The sequence below is a fragment of the Coturnix japonica genome, chromosome 23 (genome assembly GCF_054131305.1).
Source record: "Coturnix japonica strain WE chromosome 23, WE-NBRP24, whole genome shotgun sequence".
NCBI classification, from domain to species: Eukaryota; Metazoa; Chordata; class Aves; order Galliformes; family Phasianidae; genus Coturnix; species Coturnix japonica.
In genome coordinates, this window is record NC_140685.1 from 2,780,538 (window position 1) to 2,799,087 (window position 18,550).

The following is an 18,550-nucleotide window of genomic DNA, read 5'->3' on the forward strand; positions in this document are numbered from 1 at the left end:
GAACCCAGCCCCTGATCAGGTAGAAATGAAGGTTTCTCTCCAGCCCCAGCCCTGATGCTGTCTGTGTCCCTAAGGAAACACATCCTGGGCAGACAGGAGTGAGGATCTGGATTTGTGCACAGCTGGTGTCATCCAGACGGGAAACAAACCACATCTCCCCCAAGTGCTGAGTGATCATTAAACAGCAGCAGCAGTAAGTTTGCCAGCCAACAGTTTCTTCATCGGCATGTTTGGCAGCTTGGCCAAGGGAAAGGGTTTTCTTCCAGCCTCGTTGGAGTGGGAAGTCCCTTGGCACAGTGCTCATGCAGCACTGACGGCTTTGGGGCTTTATTGTAAGTAATAGAAATACATCAGTGGCTACAAATCAAGAACAGAGGTGGTATTTGTGCTGGGCTGCCTCATAGTCCTAGTCAGGACCCAAGAGCTTCAAAGCCCATCACTGCACTGGGTGCAGTGTGTGCTCAGCCCTTTGCAGGTGACTTGAGCGTTTGTGTTCAGAGTTGGTGCTGCTTTCTGCATGGCAGTTTGGTTATCTGGTGCTCAGGTAGGTTCAGAGATGATGAAGTGGGGTCATGTTGCTCCTTGACACTTTTCATTCTACTCTTACAAGTGGTTTTCAAGGCAAAAATCCAACCATTGTGTGATGTACACTGGTATGATGTGACTACATGACAGCCCTAGTGAGGAATTGGCACAGGCTGCCCACAAAGGTGGTGGAGTCACCATCCGTGAATGTGTTTAAGAAACATGGAGCTGTATCACTGAAGGACATGGTCTAAAGCAGTCACAGGCAATGGCTGATGTTTCAGCTGGATTAATGATCTTTCCAACCCTAATGATTCTATCATGATGAAGGACCCACAAGAACTAAATGATACCTATTCTGGAGGTTTTGTTAAGATCCTGATGGGAAATTAGTCATGGCAGTTGTTTTCAGGCTGTGTCTTTTCCTGTCTAACTTACTATGGATCCTTGTTAGATGGTGCCTATAGATGCCTGCCATTATTCTGAACTTTTGGAAGCCACTCGCATCCCTTTTGGACAACTTAAGTAGAGCTGAGTTTAGCCTAAAGCCATTAGGGACCAAAAATCCCAAAGGAAAATCAGTTCAAGCCCATTCTCCTGCCTCAGGAGTCAGATCAGTCAGTTTCCCATCTCCCATTGGGATTTCAGACCCTCCATGCCTGTTTTCCATAAGCTGACAATATCCATGTTACCACTTCTGGTAGCTGACACTCTAAAATCCTTACAATCACATACCACAGTGTATCCTATGCACATCCCATGTCAGGAGTCAGCTCTGCTCCCAAGCTCCTGTAGAATGGGTCTGTAGGATGAATATTTTGGAATGAAATTCCAAAGGACGCACAGCTTGCAGCAAGGTCTCATGCATTCCCTGTGCACACAGGGATGGATCTTCCTCCTCATGAGCAGTTGCTTTTAGGGTTGCAACCCAACAGTCTCTCTAGTTGGTGCACATCATGCGTGTTAAATCACTGCCCTGCCCTCTTGCATCCAAAGTCTGAGTGGCTTTATGTCTGTAGCACTAAATGATTTGCTTCTATAATTCTCATTTAGATAATGCTGCCCTTCCTGCGCTGCTTTTCTGCGTTGATTGGATGTTTCCTTTCTGCAAATGCCTTCAATCTGCAGGGCGACACGCCTGCTTTTATTGCTGGTTATTACCCTTTTATTGCTTGCTTTTATCAGCCAAGTTGCTGAAGAAGTTGATTCGTAGAAATTCCTTTGCATCCCACAGACATATTCCCACCCTCCCTCCTATCATCTTGATAAACCCCGCAGAGTTGGGTTTGTAAACTAATTGTCTACTGTCTGGAGCAAAGAAAATAAAGGAATAAAACCAAGAGAGCACTGCTTCATACAAGCCAAGCTTTGTGCCCTGCCCAGACCCAAGGAACAGCCAGGGCTATCAAGAGCTGTTCAAACAGAAGATTTCGGTACTTCTGCTGCCTAGGAAAATGAGACTCAGTGAATGGCCTGAGATTAATTAGGGTGAGAAGAAAGCTTGCCAAAAGTGGTTAGTAGTGTATTGCACAACAAATGCAGAAATGCTCTAGGGAGAGAATTCCCAAAACAGCTTCAGCATTATGATAAAACAACTCATCACTATTGGGAGGGGGTGGGGGAAAGGAGCTAAACTGTTAAAGATTTGGGAAGTGGAAGAGCACAGGGATGGCTGTGCTGGCTCAAACCAAAGTCCAAAAGCCCCAGATTCAGCCTCTGCCAGAGCTAATAGAAGCACAGAAGCATCCCATGCTACTTTCCCAGTCCTTTCCCAGCTTCTAGCCACCCATGTGTCAAGGACTTCCTGAGCTGCCAGTGCTGTCCTTGAATCTAATAGCCCCCAATGGACTTGTTTCATGTGATCTCATTCCAGCCATTCCTTGAGCTCGTGCAGCCTCTCAGCATCTGGCAGTCCCCAGCAGGGAACTTCAGGGCACAGAACGTCACTCAAAGCATTGGCAGCCAATGCTCTGGGCATCCTGGGAAAAGGGATCAGCATTCCCAGCACTGTTGGGGACAACAGTGCACAACTCAATAACACGGGCAAAAAGGTGGCTTGGTTTAGACCTCTATCGAAACTACATGATGTCTGAGTCCCTTCCAGCCCAAGCCATTCTATGATATCCTCTGCAGGCTCCACAGGAGCTCAAGGGGGCTCCTTTTACATGTGCTCTTTTTACATGTTGTCAGTATGCAACAGACAAGCACGTATCACAACTTCTAAAAGTGTCTGAGTATGTTCTGGCACACAGGCATGTCCCAGCTGGGGAGCACGGATGTGTTTCTTTCTTTTGGAGCCAGCGAGTGAATTTTGGTTTCATTGAGGCCAATGGGAATTTCTCCAGTGCCTCTATCAGTGATGACAACTGGATTGGAGCTGAAGAAAAGAGTCGGATGAAATTGACTTGGGGGCACAAATGCAGAGTTGGCTGGACTGAACTATTTTACAAATTCCTTGGTGGAAAACAAACGTCAGGAAGAGAAAGGAAACGTCTGCAAGATGTATATATATATAATATATATCTTCTTTTAGAAGATTGCTAAATGGAAATGCGTCTTCCCTCACATTTTTTTTCTTGCTTGAAATGGCTTTGTTAGAAAAAGTAAAAACCACCATTTCTCGGCCCTCTCCTTGACTCTGTGTGTCTGTGTCAGTGTTCATCTGTGCCTACTGCTCTCCTTATTCACCTTAATTAAGCACTTCTGCTTGACAGCACGATCCCTTTCTTCATCCCAGGGCTCACTGAGGGCAATGTAGATTTCTGCCCTTTCCCCTTTGCCTTTCAAATCCTCCATTGCTCGTGGTCTTATCAGGGCAGGGAGCAGGAAACCACACCCTGAAATTGCGATGACAGAGCAAGTCCTGGGATTGGAGACCTCCATCCACAAGAAGACATTCAGAAAAAGTCTGCCCTATTTGTGAAGCTGAAAAAGACTCATTTCCTTCCACCTGGCTTGAGGCAGTGAATGAGGTGTACATATATGCTGGGCTGATGGCAGAGCCTGTGTTGTGTGGTCCTGGTGATGCCATGGATGCAGCCCACTGAGGCTTGCATCCTGCCCAGCCTCACAGCCCCTTGCTTGCATCTGAACCCCCTCATGTTATATGATGAAGAATTTCCTTTCTAACTCCACATTACCTTACTCTAGAAACTGAAGCATCCTAACAGTTTAAAATGATCCCATAGAAAACGTTCTGATTTTCTTGATGGCTTCCCAGAGCCCTGCTCCATTTGGACAATGCACCTCTCCAAGAGCATGAGGGAGTGCTGGACTAATAGGCACTTCTCTTTGGACTCCCCCCACAGATTCTAATCTGTAACTCATAGTCAAAACAGGTTTCATTTCCTTCAAGTGGCTACTTTCATTGAACCATAGAACTGTTGAGTTGCAAGGGACCACTAAAAGCCACCTAGTCCAATAACCTGCACTGAACAGACACACCCAGAGCTCCAGCAGGTGCTCAGAGCCTGGTCCAGCCAGAGCTGTTTTAGCTATTTCTCACATGCTCAGAAAGCTGCAGTCACAGGAGTGGAGATCTCAGACTAAACTCCCTCTGCACAGCTGTGGGCTGGCACTGCTGGATCACAGCTCAGTGGCACCGACCCATCTCCACTGTGCACCTCCCCAAAGTGCTCCAAACTCCCCCTGGCTGATGCATGGGTTGGGACCCCTCACACACAGCATGGCCAAAGCCTGTGCTGCATGGAACACTCCTGCTTGCCAGCAGGAAGGAGCCAAGCACGCTTCTCTCCCTCTTTCTCCCAAGATTTACAGTTTTGGCAGCTGGATGCCAAACTCATCTGCCTCTGAAACGAGCAGGACCAGTCTGGAACCGATATGTGTAGAGAGGAGAGGTGATGGGGAAGCTGGTGGCAGTGCTTAGGGCTCCCTCTGGGTCTGTGCAGGGTGAGATCTGCTGAGTGAAGTGATGGCTGCTGCACCTGAGTGAAGCACCCATTCCTCTCCGAGGTCCTACTGTAATCAGTACCCCAGGAGGAAGCTTTCAGGGGCCAAAGCTCCCTGCCAGACAGCCAGAACCAACGGCCATCAGAGCAGCAAGTCACAGAGATGTCTCTTTGCCAAACACAGCCCCGCTGTACAAACCAGAGATGAAACTCCCCTCGACTCTGGCACAGCCAGCGTCCAGCAAACCCCAAATCCCGTCCCACGTATCCCTGTGCCCCCACTGGGGTGAGCGCACACATCAGAGCCCCGCATCTCCAGCCGCTCGCTAAGCGGAGCCCTGCGGGATGCCGGCTGGGGTGTGTGTCCCGGGGGTGCGCACAAGGACGGCCTGCGGGTAGTAAGAAGGGACCACGGGCCGACTGCCGGGAGCTGCCGCCGCACTTATAGGAGGAGCGGCCGCAGGACCCTCCCTGTCCCGCAGACGCAAGCTGGGCGGTGGCCCCGGTTAAAGGGGAAACTTGACAGCGCCGCGCCCGCTCCGCTGCGCGCTGCCCGCTCCGTTCCGCCGCTCCCGGCTCCGCGATGTGAGTAGGGCTACGGCCCGGGATGGGGACACGGGGGGACCTCGGGGCATTGAGGGGACATGGGGTAGATGGGTAGGGGCAGAGCAGCCCCGAGGGAAAGGGTCCGGGATAGATCTGTGGGGAGATGGACGCGTCCCCATCCCGGAGATCCGCGGGGGAGATGGGTGAGTTAATGCTTCCGCGGAGGAGCGGGGCTGCCCGGTGGTCTCATGTGGAACTGAGCTGGGACCTCTCCACCCGACAGAGAGGGGCCGGGAGAGAGCCCTCCCGGGGGGCACGGAGGGGTGATGGAGCGGGGAAGCACCCCCACCCATCTGGGGGAGAGCAATCGGAGCCCCCCCGGCGGAGAGGGGCTGGGGGAGCCCCCCGGCGCTCCTTAGGGGAGGGGGGCAATGGATGCCCCCAGTGAGAGGGCTGGTGGGAGCTCGGGGGGTTTTTGTGGGAGATGAAGTCGGGGAATCCTTCGCGAGGGGAGAAGGGCTGAAAGACCCCGGTGCACCGGAGCTCGGGTGCCCGCCCCACCGCAGGGCTCGGGAGAAGCCCCGGAGCTGTGCCCAGCATCCCCGCCCCGGGCTGGGGCTCCCGGCGGGACGGGCGGGCTCTGCCGCCAGCGGAGCGCCTCCTGCTGCCCTCGGGGCTGAGATCCTCACACACACACACATACACAGACGTCCGCACGCTCAGCAGCATCTCCCTCCCTCTCCTCGTCCAGTTGTGACCGAGACCACCGCCAGGATGCTGCTTTTGCTGCTGGGGATTATCGTGCTGCACGTCACCGTGATGGTGCTCCTCTTCGTCTCCACCATCGTCAGCGTAAGTAAGGCACCGAGGCATTGGGAAGGACGGAAGCTGCTCGTTTTATTTGTGGTTCCTTTTCCAGCCCGGCTTTCTGCAGGAAAAGTTTGATTCCTGACGACAGTCTTTGCTAGCAGTGGGATTTTGAGTGTTTTGAGCTGAAAACTCTTCCTCTTGTTCTCCCCTGGGTGGGAGCTGGGTGCGGCTGGGGGGAGCTCAGTGCATCCACACCGTGTTTGAGCTCATATCACCCAAACCACATCCATGTGGGCGAAACCGTGCTGCTAATGGGCTCAGCCTGTGGGACCAGTACAGCCAGTCAGAGCAAAACGGAGCAGAGTGGGACTGGTTGGGTACTGCAGCCTCAGCACCAGCAGTTTTGCTCTCCAGATGTTCTCTGTTGGGGCTGTGAGATAGAGACAGCATCTCCTACTCAAGCTGTGTGCTTAGCAAACAGTAATGAGGGCTGGGTGCTGCCTGGGTTTCCCAGTGTGTTTCTCAGCCTGCAGCCCAGTCAGGTTAGAAAGAGTTTTGCCTCGAACACAGGTTAGAAAGAGTTTTGCCTTTAGAACACAGCGGTTTTGTGAAGCTGGTGAGCTGCAGTTTTATTTCATGGCGTCCTTTCCTTTTTAAATCCCTTTTTTTTTTTTTTTTTTTTTTTTTTGGGTAGTAGCAGCAATGGAAGAACTTACAAAAACCTTCCGAGTCATTAAGAATCACGTGGCAGCATTCAAATTGCCCGGCCAGGCAGCGGGATGCAGCGGGGAGGGGAGCACGCGTTCCCCCCACGGGACCTGGCCCATGTTTAAAGGGAATAAAGAGCTTCTGTTGTGTGGGTTTTTTTTTCTGCTGTTGAAGCCAAAGCAGCAAAAAGCAAATATGAGGATTTGCTCTGCAAACCTCTCTCTCTAAAGAAAAGCCCGTGGTTGGGAGGGCAGGGTGGTGGCCGGGTTGCGTGGCTCCTGCTCACGGGGCTGTGTCTCATTGCAGCAATGGCTCGTGAACGGTGGGCAGACAGCGGACCTGTGGCAGAACTGCACCACTGGTACCATGTTCCAGTGCCTGACATCATCCACAAATGGTGAGTGCCTTCCTGGCTGTCGCTGCTGCCAGTGTCTCCTGGGCTCGTGAAATCAAGGGGGATTGGCCTTTGCAGGTGGTTTGTGGGCACATCTGGGCTCAGCTGGCATGGAGGCTGATGCAAGGTGGGAGGTTTTTCCATGCAAGCTGCTTTCTGAGCTTAGAGGGAGAGGAGCTCCTGCTGGGATGTGGAGCTCCCGGGCACCTGGGAGTCATCATAACTCCAAATCTGTGTGCAGGGATACAGAGCAGTCCGTGCTTCAGTTTTCCCAGGAGACAGAGCTGGTGTCAGTGGTGTTTGTTTTCAGTTTGCCTGGTTTTATTTTCCCTGTGAATAGTTTCTTCAATGAAACAATTACAGCAATCAGTGGACCATACTGGTGCCATTGGGAGCAGTCACACTGCCACTGCCCTGTGCCCAAAGGGTGTTCCTGGTGTAGGAGCCAACCAATGCACTGTGGTCCTTGTGTGGGCATACGAAAGGGTCTGGCAGAGATGGGAGATGGTTGGGGCCTTGGAGGCTCACGGTTCACCCCCATCTGCAGCCTGCTGTTACCCATGGGTGGGGGCTGGTGCTCTGGGAAGGAGGAACACACCGCAGGGCTCTGCTGACGCCTGCTGGTGTCAGGGCCAGCAGGGAGAGCTGGAGCCAGGCCCAGGCTGGGAGCAATCCTGCTGGATCCTGCTGGCTCCCACTGGAGCCCCAGCCTTCCTCAGCATTTGGCTGCCTTGCCGCTGGGCACACGTGCTCAAAAACTGCTGAATTTCTGCTTGAAAAAGGTAGAGATTTATACCCCGGTTCATAAACACCTCCCCAAATATTCTGCTGTAGCAACCTCCATTGCTTACTCTGGGTGTTTGTGGGATCATGTGTATGGGGAGATGGCGGTGCTGAGAGGGGTTTGTTCAAAATGGGGCTGGGATGGAGTTCCCCACCTCTGAATGTTCTGGGTGGGGGAAGGCTGTGTTGCATGCCCCCCTTCTGGGTCCTTGCCAATGATCTCTTATCATTAAAGCTCTTATCATTAAAGGGGCTGTAGGCAAGATGAGCCAAAGGCTTGGAGTGCTGGGGTTTGGTTGACAAGTTGCCATCATGGGCTGCTCTTTATGTGCAGCTGTGCCGTGCTCAGGCCTTCATTTAAAGCTTTCCACCCCAGCTCTTGGTTACGCCGCACTCCTCGCGCTCTCTTTGCGAGGGATCTGCTTACTTTCAAAAATACAAACTACCCTATAGCAGCCACCACAGACCGCTCTGCTCTCAGCCTCTCAAAGCACAGGCTGTGCTCGTTGCAGGCTGCAGAAAAGCCCCAAGAATTGGTGCCTGTGCCGGTGCCAAGGACAGAGCTCAACGGTTAACGCTGCGTGCCAAAGGAACCCTTGCTCAGGGCTTTGGCAGAGCTTGCTCTATGTGTGGAGGCAGCTGTTTTTCCTCTGGCCAGCAGAGTGGACCCTGCCGTGCGGTATTTCTGTTTTCTGGGGAAGGAGCAGTTTGAGCACAGCACTAATAGGTTTGATGAGGCGGAGCTGGGCTGGCACTCAACACAGATGGGGATTTTTTTGTGGGGGGGGTCATTGCGCTGAGTCCCCACCTCCCAAATTCCTCCTCTGAGCACATCCTGGTGGGAATAAGGAGGTGGGAATGGGGGCGGGGGCTGCTGCCCATTGCTGTGCTCCAGCACCGCCTGCATGATGCGTCCATTTTGTTAGATAATGACTTTTTTTTTTTTTTTTTTTTTTTTTTTTTTGCCAAGAGGCCAAGAACTATGGAAAAAATGTTGCAATCTTTGCTTCGTTTGCTCTGTCAGACATTCCTGGAAAAGATTTATCTCAGGAATTCAGCTCTGAATCCCAGAATTGTGCTGCGCTCCAACCCCTGGCTGCTCCATTCTAATGCAGCACGGGACCAAGCGGCTTGAGTGCACTTTAAACAGATCCCACCCCCAATTTGCACCAACAATATCCTTCCCTCCTCCCCTCCCTCCCCCAAAGTGGCCTTTTCTTCCTATTTCCGAGGATTATTTTGTTTTAATATGAGTGAGATCGGTTTACTGTTCTCTACTACTCTTTCTCTGCTCTTGGGAATGTCACATGCAGAGAAGCAATGGGGAACAGCAGGGACACCCTTCTATAACATCACGGGATGTTTCTCGTGTTGCCTCCTCCCAGTTTCTCGTGTTGCTGCTCTGTGGCTTTGTCCAAAGCAGGCTGGTGGTTTGGGGCTTTTTCAATGGGAAAAGAAAACCCAAAACACTGGGAGAGGCTCAGCCTGCCAATCCACATGATGAGAGCCTGTGGTGCACTCCTGCATCTGCTGATGTGACAGCTGCAAGCTAAGCACGTGTGAGTCACCCAGAGCAGAGATGTTCCTTCCCATCAATGGGAAGCTCTTTCAGCAACATATTGATTTCTGCCATAGCTGTGTTGCCTATGATACGAAAGGGATTTCCTCTGCTTAAAACCAGGCTTCTGTTTTGCCTCACAAAGCACATCTGGTACAGAGGAGTTTAGGGAGCAGTGCTGATTTCCCTGCTCTTGGCTGTGTGAGGTCACTTGGCCTTCCCTAGAAGAGGAGCAAAAGAAAGATGGCATTGTGGGAGGAAAACAGGGCTGTAAAACCAGAGCCCACTGCAGCATGCAGTGCTGGATGGCCCTTAACCCAACAGCTTTGGGACCTGAGACCCCTGGATGTCCACGCTGCTCATGTTGGGTTTGCCCATCCCTGTTCCTGGGGCATGGACTTCAACTCAGTGGCACACAAATCCCCTGGAGGTCCCAGACTGATGCATTGACCACCTCCAATTGCTCTGAAGCACAAGTCGGAATGAGGTCAGAGTCATCCGAAGGGGCTTGGAGCTAGTGTGGATGTCATGCCCCTGATGGAAGGTGGATGCAATGATGCCAGCTGATGGCTGCTGCCTTGCCAGCACTGGGTTTTGCCTCCAGGATGTGAGCTTCAATGGCCTGATGAGATGGCTCTGGTTGGTCTTGGGGCTGAGCAATGGAGATACAGTGCCAAAGAGACAATGGCTGTTTGAATGGCACAGTTCTGGAGAGCTGCAGAGCCTTGGAGACTTCTTGGATGAAGCTTTAAGCCAAAAGGGTGATCAAGAGGAAAAGATGTTGGGTGTTTCATCTCCTTCTGATGATGGAATGGCAAAAGAGGACTGGAAAAAGTTGTGAGGCAACTGCAGTGCTGAGCTCTTCCTGCAGCCTCAGTGCTTCCCACCTGTTCATCTGCAAATACCTTGGGAAAGCTATAAAGTCCCTGTTTTAGGGGACAGTTTCCAGGAATACCTCAATCCCTCATACCATTCTTTCCAGTGAGCAGATGCAGGAGGACAGGAAAGAAGTGGCTGTTGGGTGCACATCCTGCTTCTCCCAGCTGGAGCAGCTTGCAGCATGGCTGGGGTGGTTTGGCTTTGTGCTGGCAGGACTGGAATGAAAGGAGTTGCCATTCCTTGGAGCTCAAAACCATTGCAAACCACAGCACTTGTGATGTGTCCTGTCCTCCTCCTAGGAAGGATGTGGGGTCAGTTCTTGTTATTGATCAGACCTGGAAATCTGAGAGTCTGATTTGGACAACACAGCTTTTGCTGCCAGCCCTCAGCTGCCACCTTTGTGCTGGTGGATACTCACATTGTTCCTGACCCTGCTGATCTTCAGCTCCCAGCACTGAAGGAGCAAGTTTGCCTCACACATGTGATGATTCATTTTAGTTTTGGAGCTGTTATACTCTACAGTGACCTCCTTAATGGCTGTTTCCTTCCCCAGAAGTGGCTGCATTTCAAGGGTGTGACACGTGCAGCTTGTAAGAGGCAAGACAAGCTGCAGGTCTCAGCACACAGATGTTTTTAATGCACAGCACTAAGTTTAGTCATGCCTTGCATCAAGTGCATGAGCTGATTGCTCAGATTAATATTCTTCCATGTGCACTTTATTCTTTCTCCTTGGCTATGTCCCAATACAACTGCATGTCTCTGACATTCGACTCTGGCCAGCCAACATCTGTCCTTCATGGCCCTCTGCTCTCAGCTAGGGGCACCCTTCTGTCCATTCCATCCTATCCCATCCCATCAATCCTGCACCATCTTTGGGTATAAAACCTTCCTCCAAGGAGCATAGGGATTTGCTGGGAGGGGGGTGTGGACGAGCTGCTGTTCTGCTGGGGCTTTCAGCTGCAATTTCTGTTCTTCCAGCTTTCTTTCTTTCATTCTTCCCTTTAGGATAGACAAATGCATTCTTCAGCATCTCGGGGTGAAGTCCTTTCCCTGCTGTTAGGCTGTCAGTGGCGATGTGAGCACATGGGGGCTTGCAGAGCTTAGGGAAATTTTAGACTTTCCTTTTTAAAAGCATCTTGTGTGTAATTCCTGTCTGTCTGAAGGGCTGTAGGGCTGCCCGCGATGTGCTCTCAGGAAGCGCTGGGCAGGGCGTTATCTGTCCTTTCCACTCTGCTCCCTTTTCTTCCTCCTCCTGAAGAGCAAAGATATAAACACAGAGCTGAACAGACGCAGGAGAAAAATGGAACAAGGAACAAGCGGGTGGTGCCTGGGGAAACCACAAATAGCAGCCTGGAAGTGCCCAGTGCTGACAGCCCCTTGTTCTGTCTGTGGCAGCCAGAGCTCCAGGGAACCTGCCTCATTTTATTCCAACAGGTGGGACACAGTGCTGATAGCAAAGGAGTTGAAAGTATTTGGGGGTGAGGAGGCAGCACTGCTAGCTGCAGTTATAGCAGTGCTTTCTAAGGAATTAAAGGCTGTACTAATACAGCTGATGTCTGTGGGCTTGGACTCACTGCTCGCACCTGCAGCTGTGAGTAATGAGCTGGGCATCCTGGCATGGCTCTCTATGACGAAGGGGTTTTGCAAAGCCCATAGAATCATTTGCATTCTGAACCAAAAATGAGGCCTGGGGAGGTGGATGTAATTAAAAGGGCAGCTCAGCTTTCTGTCTAGACAGCCTCTGCCTAAAATAACCTTCCTTTGGACATCCACCTCTGAGCAGACAAGGCTCCTCTGCAAGCCTGATCCCGTGGCCCTTGAAATGACAGAAGGACCTGCATGGGAGCTTTTCATCTGGAGCATGGCAATGGGATGGCAGTCAGCAGCTGGCCACCCTCTAACTCTCTGCCCCAATCTGAGCACTGAGTTAGGACTGGATGTGAACATCCCCTTTGGTGCCCATGGAAACATGAGGCAGGAGCTTTCTTGACAAGCCAGCTTGAAATGGATAAAATATAGGATGTTTGATGTGCATGTCCATGTGAAAACTGCGTTGGCATTTCCTGAATTGATAGTTCTATCCTAACGAATTGCAGCAACTGCTGCATGTGGAGATAAACCCAGCAGCACTGGAACAAGTGGAATGCAGCAGCACTTCAGCCAGGCACGTTGATGCTATGGAGTAAAATGGCATGGGGAGCATGGGAAGGAGGGAAGGAATAAGGCTGTCTGCAGTGAACAGGGGCCGCGCTGGGTGGTTTCTGTCTGCTTTCGTGAGCAGGGACTGCATTTGTTCTATTGTACGAACAGCAGGAGGCCAAACGCAGAGACAAGAGGTAGGATTTATGGGCTGAAGTCAAACAAGACAGACATTACTAAATTGCACAGGATGTTCCCTGCGGGCATGGATTTGCTATTCTCTGGTGGAGCCTGCTGGAAGGGCTCAGGCGTGTGTCGTCATTGACATCCTGGCATGAGTCTGCATTGCATTCCCTGGTGCAAATTCAGCTCTCAGTGCTGCTGGCAGGGACATGGTGGGGGAGCGTGCTCACCTCTGCTCTGCACACTGCCTTATTTGCTGCACTGAATGTTGAAGGTTGCTATGCCGAAGTATAGCTGTTTTTGGAAGTCTTGCTGTGTTCCAGCCACCTTGTTGGAGAAATGCTCCTTGCTGTTCCAGGCAGAGTGCAGCCTGGGCAATGTAGCAGGTGGGAGTCAAACTGTGGCAGGGCATGGGTCTGATCTTCCTGCTGAATGCATTGGTGTCATATCGTTAAAGACCACTCAAGATGTGCAGGAACACTAACAATATCCATTATGAGCCCAAAGTTCGTAAAGAAAGGCAGTGATGCTTGTCAGCACGGCCCCATCCGGGCAGTGAATGGCACTGCCTCTTTCTGTCTGACCGTGGCAGTTCATGGGGTAGAGAGGCATTTTGCTTGTTTATTTATTTATATATATTTTTACACGGGAGTTACACACCCACGAGGCCTGGAAATAGCTGGGCAGTGACTCACACAGGGGCTGGTTCAACTGGTCGGCTCTGGGACAGAGCTGCACTTGGCAGCTGTTGCTGGCTCCTTATAGCAGGTTTGCCACACAAGGGCAGCGAGGTTTGCACTTACTCTGTTTACTCTGCTTTTGAGCGTGGCTGGCTCGTTGTCTCCCACCTTGCTGCACGTGGCTTTGGTGCTCCTAGTACAGCTGAAATGCACTTCTACCATAAGCGCATTTCAGTGTTCTCCAAGAAGAGCACGGCCCTGTCTCTTCTTTTTCCAGCACACTGGTCCATGCACATGTTGTCCAGAATCCCCAGGCAATGTCACACTCAATGTGGTCACGCAGAAGCATCACTGGGACCAAGGAGCCATGTGGGGTGGGCAGGACTGTGACACAGGAATGATGCTGTGGTTGGGTCTTGCTGTCACTGATGTCTCTGTCTGTTTTTCCCCAGAATGGTTGCAGTCTGTCCAAGCAATGATGATCCTCTCCGTCATCTTCAGCGTCTTGTCTCTGTTCCTGTTCTTCTGTCAGCTCTTCACGCTCACCAAGGGTGGACGGTTTTACCTTACTGGGATCTTCCAAATCCTTGCTGGTAAGTGAGATCTGATTGTGGAGATGCACTGGGGATGGGACTTCAAGCAGAGGAGAGGGAAAGTGAGTGCTTTCTTGAGTACAGAAGCAGGAAGGCAGCAAAGTTGGCTTCTTGAAGAGAACAGGGTATGCATGTGGACCCATAGAGCTCTTTTATCTCTATGCTGCTGTCCAGATGCCAGGGCATGCTGTGCTTCCCCAGAGGGCTGCTGCCCCAGCCAGGGAGATGTCAGGGGGCAAGAGAGAAGCACCATGGCTTGGGGTGAGCGCTGCCAGTGCCAGCATTGGGTTCCACCTTCATTGGGCTGGGCAAATTGCAAATTTACTGCATCTGTGTGTGTTTGGGGATGTAGTGACGATCCTGTTTTGGCCAAAGAAGACCCAAGGTTTATTTATAAACTTGCCATAAGGGGCTGGTGCTTTCCTCCTCAGCGAGGAGCTGCTTGAGCATGCAGGGTGAGCCAGCTGCCTTTGAACTGTCAGCTGCTATTTTTAACTCTTTAAGAAGTCAGTGCTGGAAATGAGCCACAGTTCGTGTACTACGTTGCAGTTCTCCAAATTTAGATGCTGCAAGAGCACTGGCTCTGTTTGTGTTTCCACGTATGAAACCAATGAAGGGGATTTTCAAGTGTTCAGGCTAGAAAAGTAAATTGCTCAAGGAGGTTCTGGCTAACGTAGGAGCCTAACACCCAGCTGTCTCGTGAGGAGACTCGCTGTCTAGGAGAGCTTTAGAGGTGCATCTGAAAACCAGTGTATGCATTTTTTTGCTACTAAATCAGGGAAGAATTCACCCACTGAACTTCAGACGGAGCATCCTCTAAGTGAGTGGCCACTGCAATTCAGGAGTGGTTTAGAGTTAGCCTCTTCTAGTAAACATGACATGAATTCTATTCTAAGAGTTTCTGCTTGGCCATAAAGCAAATGATGAGCTCATATCAGTTCATCTCTGGGAAGACAGATGTGATGAAATACATTACAGCCATGGAGACAAGGAGAGGAAATGGGCATTAATAAAGCAATTATCTGCCTGGGAACTTGTCTAACAGATCTGGGAGCAGAAGCCTGCTCTCTCCTAAGTGACTGCTGATGCATCCTCATGGGCAGAGGAGAAATTGGGAGCGTACCCTCCTGTCTGTGCTGTGCTTGGTGTCCTAAGGGGAAGCAGCATCACGATGCAGACCTGCTGCCTCCTTCCTTGGGTCAAATCCTTCTCCAGCCCAGTACAGAGGTCAGGAAAAGTCAAAGCTGATCTCCACATGGCTTTCCTGTGGCCTGGAGAACAGTAAGCAGAGGTTTAGATGGACCACACAGAGGACAGCTCTCCCACTCTTGCTGCTTCTCTCTAGTGGATGTACTGCTGGTGTACTCATCCACATCAACGTACAACAGTGGAAATCCAGGCTTTGACCCAGCTTCTCCATCCCTCTCCCCAGCCCCAGCATCACTTGGACAGCCAGCTGGGCTGTCACCATGCAAGAACAAGCTTCAGGGATTGTTTGCCCTCCTGATGTGTCAAGGCAAGACTGGAGTGTGTTCTTAAAGTCAGGCTCCAAAGTGGTGCTGCATTTGCCATTCATCAGTGCAACAGCTGAATGCAGCTGGCTTTCACTTCCTCAGCATATTCACCAGGCCAAACTCATTGCAGATGCTGCAGATATGCAACTGTAGCCATCACCTTCACATTTGCTGAATTCCTCTTGCAGACAATTGTCACTGTATGTTCTGCAGTCTGTAGGTGACTGGCATGGCTGGATGCCTGCTCTCAGTCCCACCAGCATTTGCAGACAATTGTTTTGTTCTCTTTACATGGGCTGGACAGTGGGAGTTTGCTCTCGTGCTCAGAGAATAGAAAGTGCCCCAGTGGCGCGTTAATGAAACGTATTCCCACTTGTGCATTTTCCCAGAACAAAGGAGCAGTGTCAAGTGGAATTACTGCTCAAATATCACTGTGGTTCAATGTAGGTGGTCCCGAGATCTGTGCAGGGGATGTGGTGCTGACAACAGCCCAGCGACTGTATAATAGAACTGCTTGGATGGACTGAAAGAGCTTGTTTTCGGGGAGAAATAGTGGTGGCTTTGTGTCTGCACTGGGCAGTCCTCAGTGCTGATGAGTTGTTTTTGCAACAAAGCTAAAACACTGCCCACTGAGGCTGATAGACTGTGGTTGGCTTGGGGGTATGGAGGACAGGGGCAAACTTTGTGTTATAGGTTGGATCAGCAGGATGGGAGGAGAGGAGCAGGTTCTGCTTATTCAGAGCCATGGCAGAGACTTGGTGGCCCCCAGGTGCACTTGCATAGCAGGTGCTAACCCAAAATAATAACATGGCTTGTGTCTGCAGCAGCTCTGGTTGGATGGCTTAGGCTACAGTTAGGGTTTTCAGTGGAGCTCTCAGAGTGGCTGGGTTGGTCTGGAGCAGCAGCCCAAGGGGTGAGTTAACCCAGGGGATACTCATACCTTGTTTGTGCCATGGGCTTCTGCCTTGCTGCTCAGAGCCTGGTAATGATATCCCCACTCACCTGCAGGCAGGGACCATAACATTACCACCTCCCACATCTCAGTTGGAAAAAGCCATTTTCCATGCGGGTATTTGTCATTATCCTCTCTAGCACATCCAGCTATGAGTTCCCATCTGGGAGCAGTCACTCACCCTATTTCCTCTGTGCTTCCTTGCAGGACTCTGCGTGATGAGTGGTGCAGCCATCTTCACAGTGAGGCACACGGACTGGCACGAACCCTCGGAAAACATCTCCTATGGCTTTGCCTATATCCTGGCGTGGCTGGCCTTCCCCCTGGCCCTCGCCAGTGGCATCATCTATGTCATCCTACGGAAGCGCGAGTGATGCTGTGGGGAGTGCAGTGCAGCTGGGGGCACTGATGATATGCCTGGAGGAGATGGAGGCGGGGGAAAATAGACGAGAAAACGGAAAATTAACAAAAAAAAATTTAAAAAAAATTAAAAAAAAGGAATAAACCCTCCCACCAAAAAAAAAACAACCAACCAAACCAAACCCAACCGACCCGAAAAGGAAACACTCAAAGGGTTACTTGTTAATTGAAGATGTATATAGTATCTATGGTTTAAAAAACCTATTTATAACACTTTTTACATATATGTACATAGTATTGTTTGCTTTTGTTGACCATACGCTATGTTTTAAAGCCTAAAGAAAGTGCCTAAGGAATTATTACTCCTAACGGTGTAACAAGAGCGCGGTGATTTCTCTCTCATGCAGAACCCTCTTTGATCTGAACTCTCCTCCCCCATCCCAGCCTCACTCGAGCCCCGGGACCCCCAGCTCTGGCTGCTCTTACACTGGCATAGAGCAGTGCTTCTCCACTGGAGTTTCACTTGCTGGTGTTAGCTGGAGGCTTGGTCCCCGCTCCTCCTGCCTGCTGTCATTTGGCAGCTGGGGTGCCAGGGCTGGCGGAGGCACTTCCAAAAGGTTCAATGGGTTTCGGAGCAAGGGACTGCCGAAAGTGCCTAAATGACTTATTGCCCAAGTCCCACTGCCTTGCCACCACACCCACTGAGATTTTGGGCTTTTAAATCACTTAGGTTGAATGCAATCAAACAGGGGTTGTGCTCCATCCCTTGTGTGTGCTGGGTGCACCCCAAGCTTGGGTGTACTCCCATCATGAAATGCGCATTTTCTTTGCGTGGAGGTAGAGTGCCAATGAGCAGGAAGCAAACCCAGTATATCTATGAAATCAAATGCCAGATATATGAAATGGTGCTATCTATTTACCATTCCTTATACTGCTAGCAATTTAACCTTATTCACTGGAAATTCAGCTAACAATCTTGAGGTAAACAACAAAGCTAGAAATGAGAAATAATTCTGTGTAATATAAATGAGCTTATAACTGCTTTTGTACTTAGACGACTTACTATTGTTTTTAATAAAGCATTTATAACCAAAGTTCCTTTCCCCCCCCTGTGGTCAAGAGGAACAGAAGCAGCTCTGGCTGGAGCCCTGCTGGCCCAGTGCCGGAGTGCAATGTCTGTCCTCTTGTCTGTATGTCAGAGATGTGTCTGGCAATGAATGGGCACCTGCTCAGACCCCAGGCTGCCTCCTGAGGACTCCAGACACTGCGTTGCTGTCGTCGTTTTGTGTTTCATTTGGCTTTTTCTTTCTTTTTTTTTTTTTCTTTTCCTTTTTTGCTTTGCTTTTCTGATTTTATACCGACTGTGTGGACTAAGAAGCAATGAAATAAAAGTCAGAATAACTCCGTTGCTTCTGTTTTTTGGACATTTTTGTGAGTTAAAGCCAAGCTGTGCTCCTCCACCTCCCACAGCTGTCCCATCAATGGGCTCAGTGATGCCATGCAGCAGATTTTGGGCTCAGTCCTTCTGCTGAGATGGGCCGTGAGCTCGCTGGGCTGCCTGGCATGCAGACATGCTGTGCTGGGGGAGTGATGATTCAGTGGCACTGGTGGGGAGACCACGGCCTGAGCTCAGCACTGCGCTGGTTCCTACTCATCCTTCTGGTTCTGCACTAAGATGTCCCTGTGATATGGCCACCAAAGGCAACAGGAGAATGCACCTGAGCAGGGACTATCAGGTCAGCAACCAGCTGCTGCAGGGTCCTGGCCAGCTCTACCACCCTGCACAAACAGCAATAGTCTTTCTGCCACGTGCACTGAAACACCCAGAGCCTGGGGATGCAATGACAGCTAGAGAAACAGCACATTGTAGGCAGCGCGTGCAACCTTCATGGCTGGCACAGAAGCATCTGCGCTTCTGCTTGCTCATTCATTTGGCTATTAAAAATCCGAGCTGATGTAGCAACTGCTGCTGGCACAGACACAATGGCTCCCGCAGCACGATGTGCTGAGGCTGATTG

The 18,550-nt window shown here is 50.8% G+C and overlaps 1 protein-coding gene across 1 annotated transcript; it reads left to right on the forward strand.

Annotated features, from left to right (window-relative positions):
• Positions 1-4,969: 4,969 nt before the first annotated feature.
• PMP22 (peripheral myelin protein 22) lies at positions 4,970-17,940 on the forward strand. Its single transcript, XM_015879739.2, has 5 exons — positions 4,970-5,018; positions 5,731-5,831; positions 6,804-6,894; positions 13,566-13,706; positions 16,380-17,940. Exons 2-5 carry the CDS (start codon positions 5,754-5,756, stop codon positions 16,544-16,546), a joined length of 477 nt encoding a protein of 158 aa, XP_015735225.1. The 5' UTR covers positions 4,970-5,018; positions 5,731-5,753; the 3' UTR covers positions 16,547-17,940.
• Positions 17,941-18,550: the final 610 nt, after the last annotated feature.

Coding starts and splice junctions, on each gene's coding strand:
- PMP22 (XM_015879739.2), top strand. CDS start 5,754: ATGCTGCTTTTGCTGCTGGGGATTATCGTGCTGCACGTCACCGTGATG. Junction 6,895..13,565: donor CCTGACATCATCCACAAATG/GTGAGTGCCTTC, acceptor GTTTTTCCCCAG/AATGGTTGCAGTCTGTCCAA. Junction 13,707..16,379: donor GATCTTCCAAATCCTTGCTG/GTAAGTGAGATC, acceptor GCTTCCTTGCAG/GACTCTGCGTGATGAGTGGT.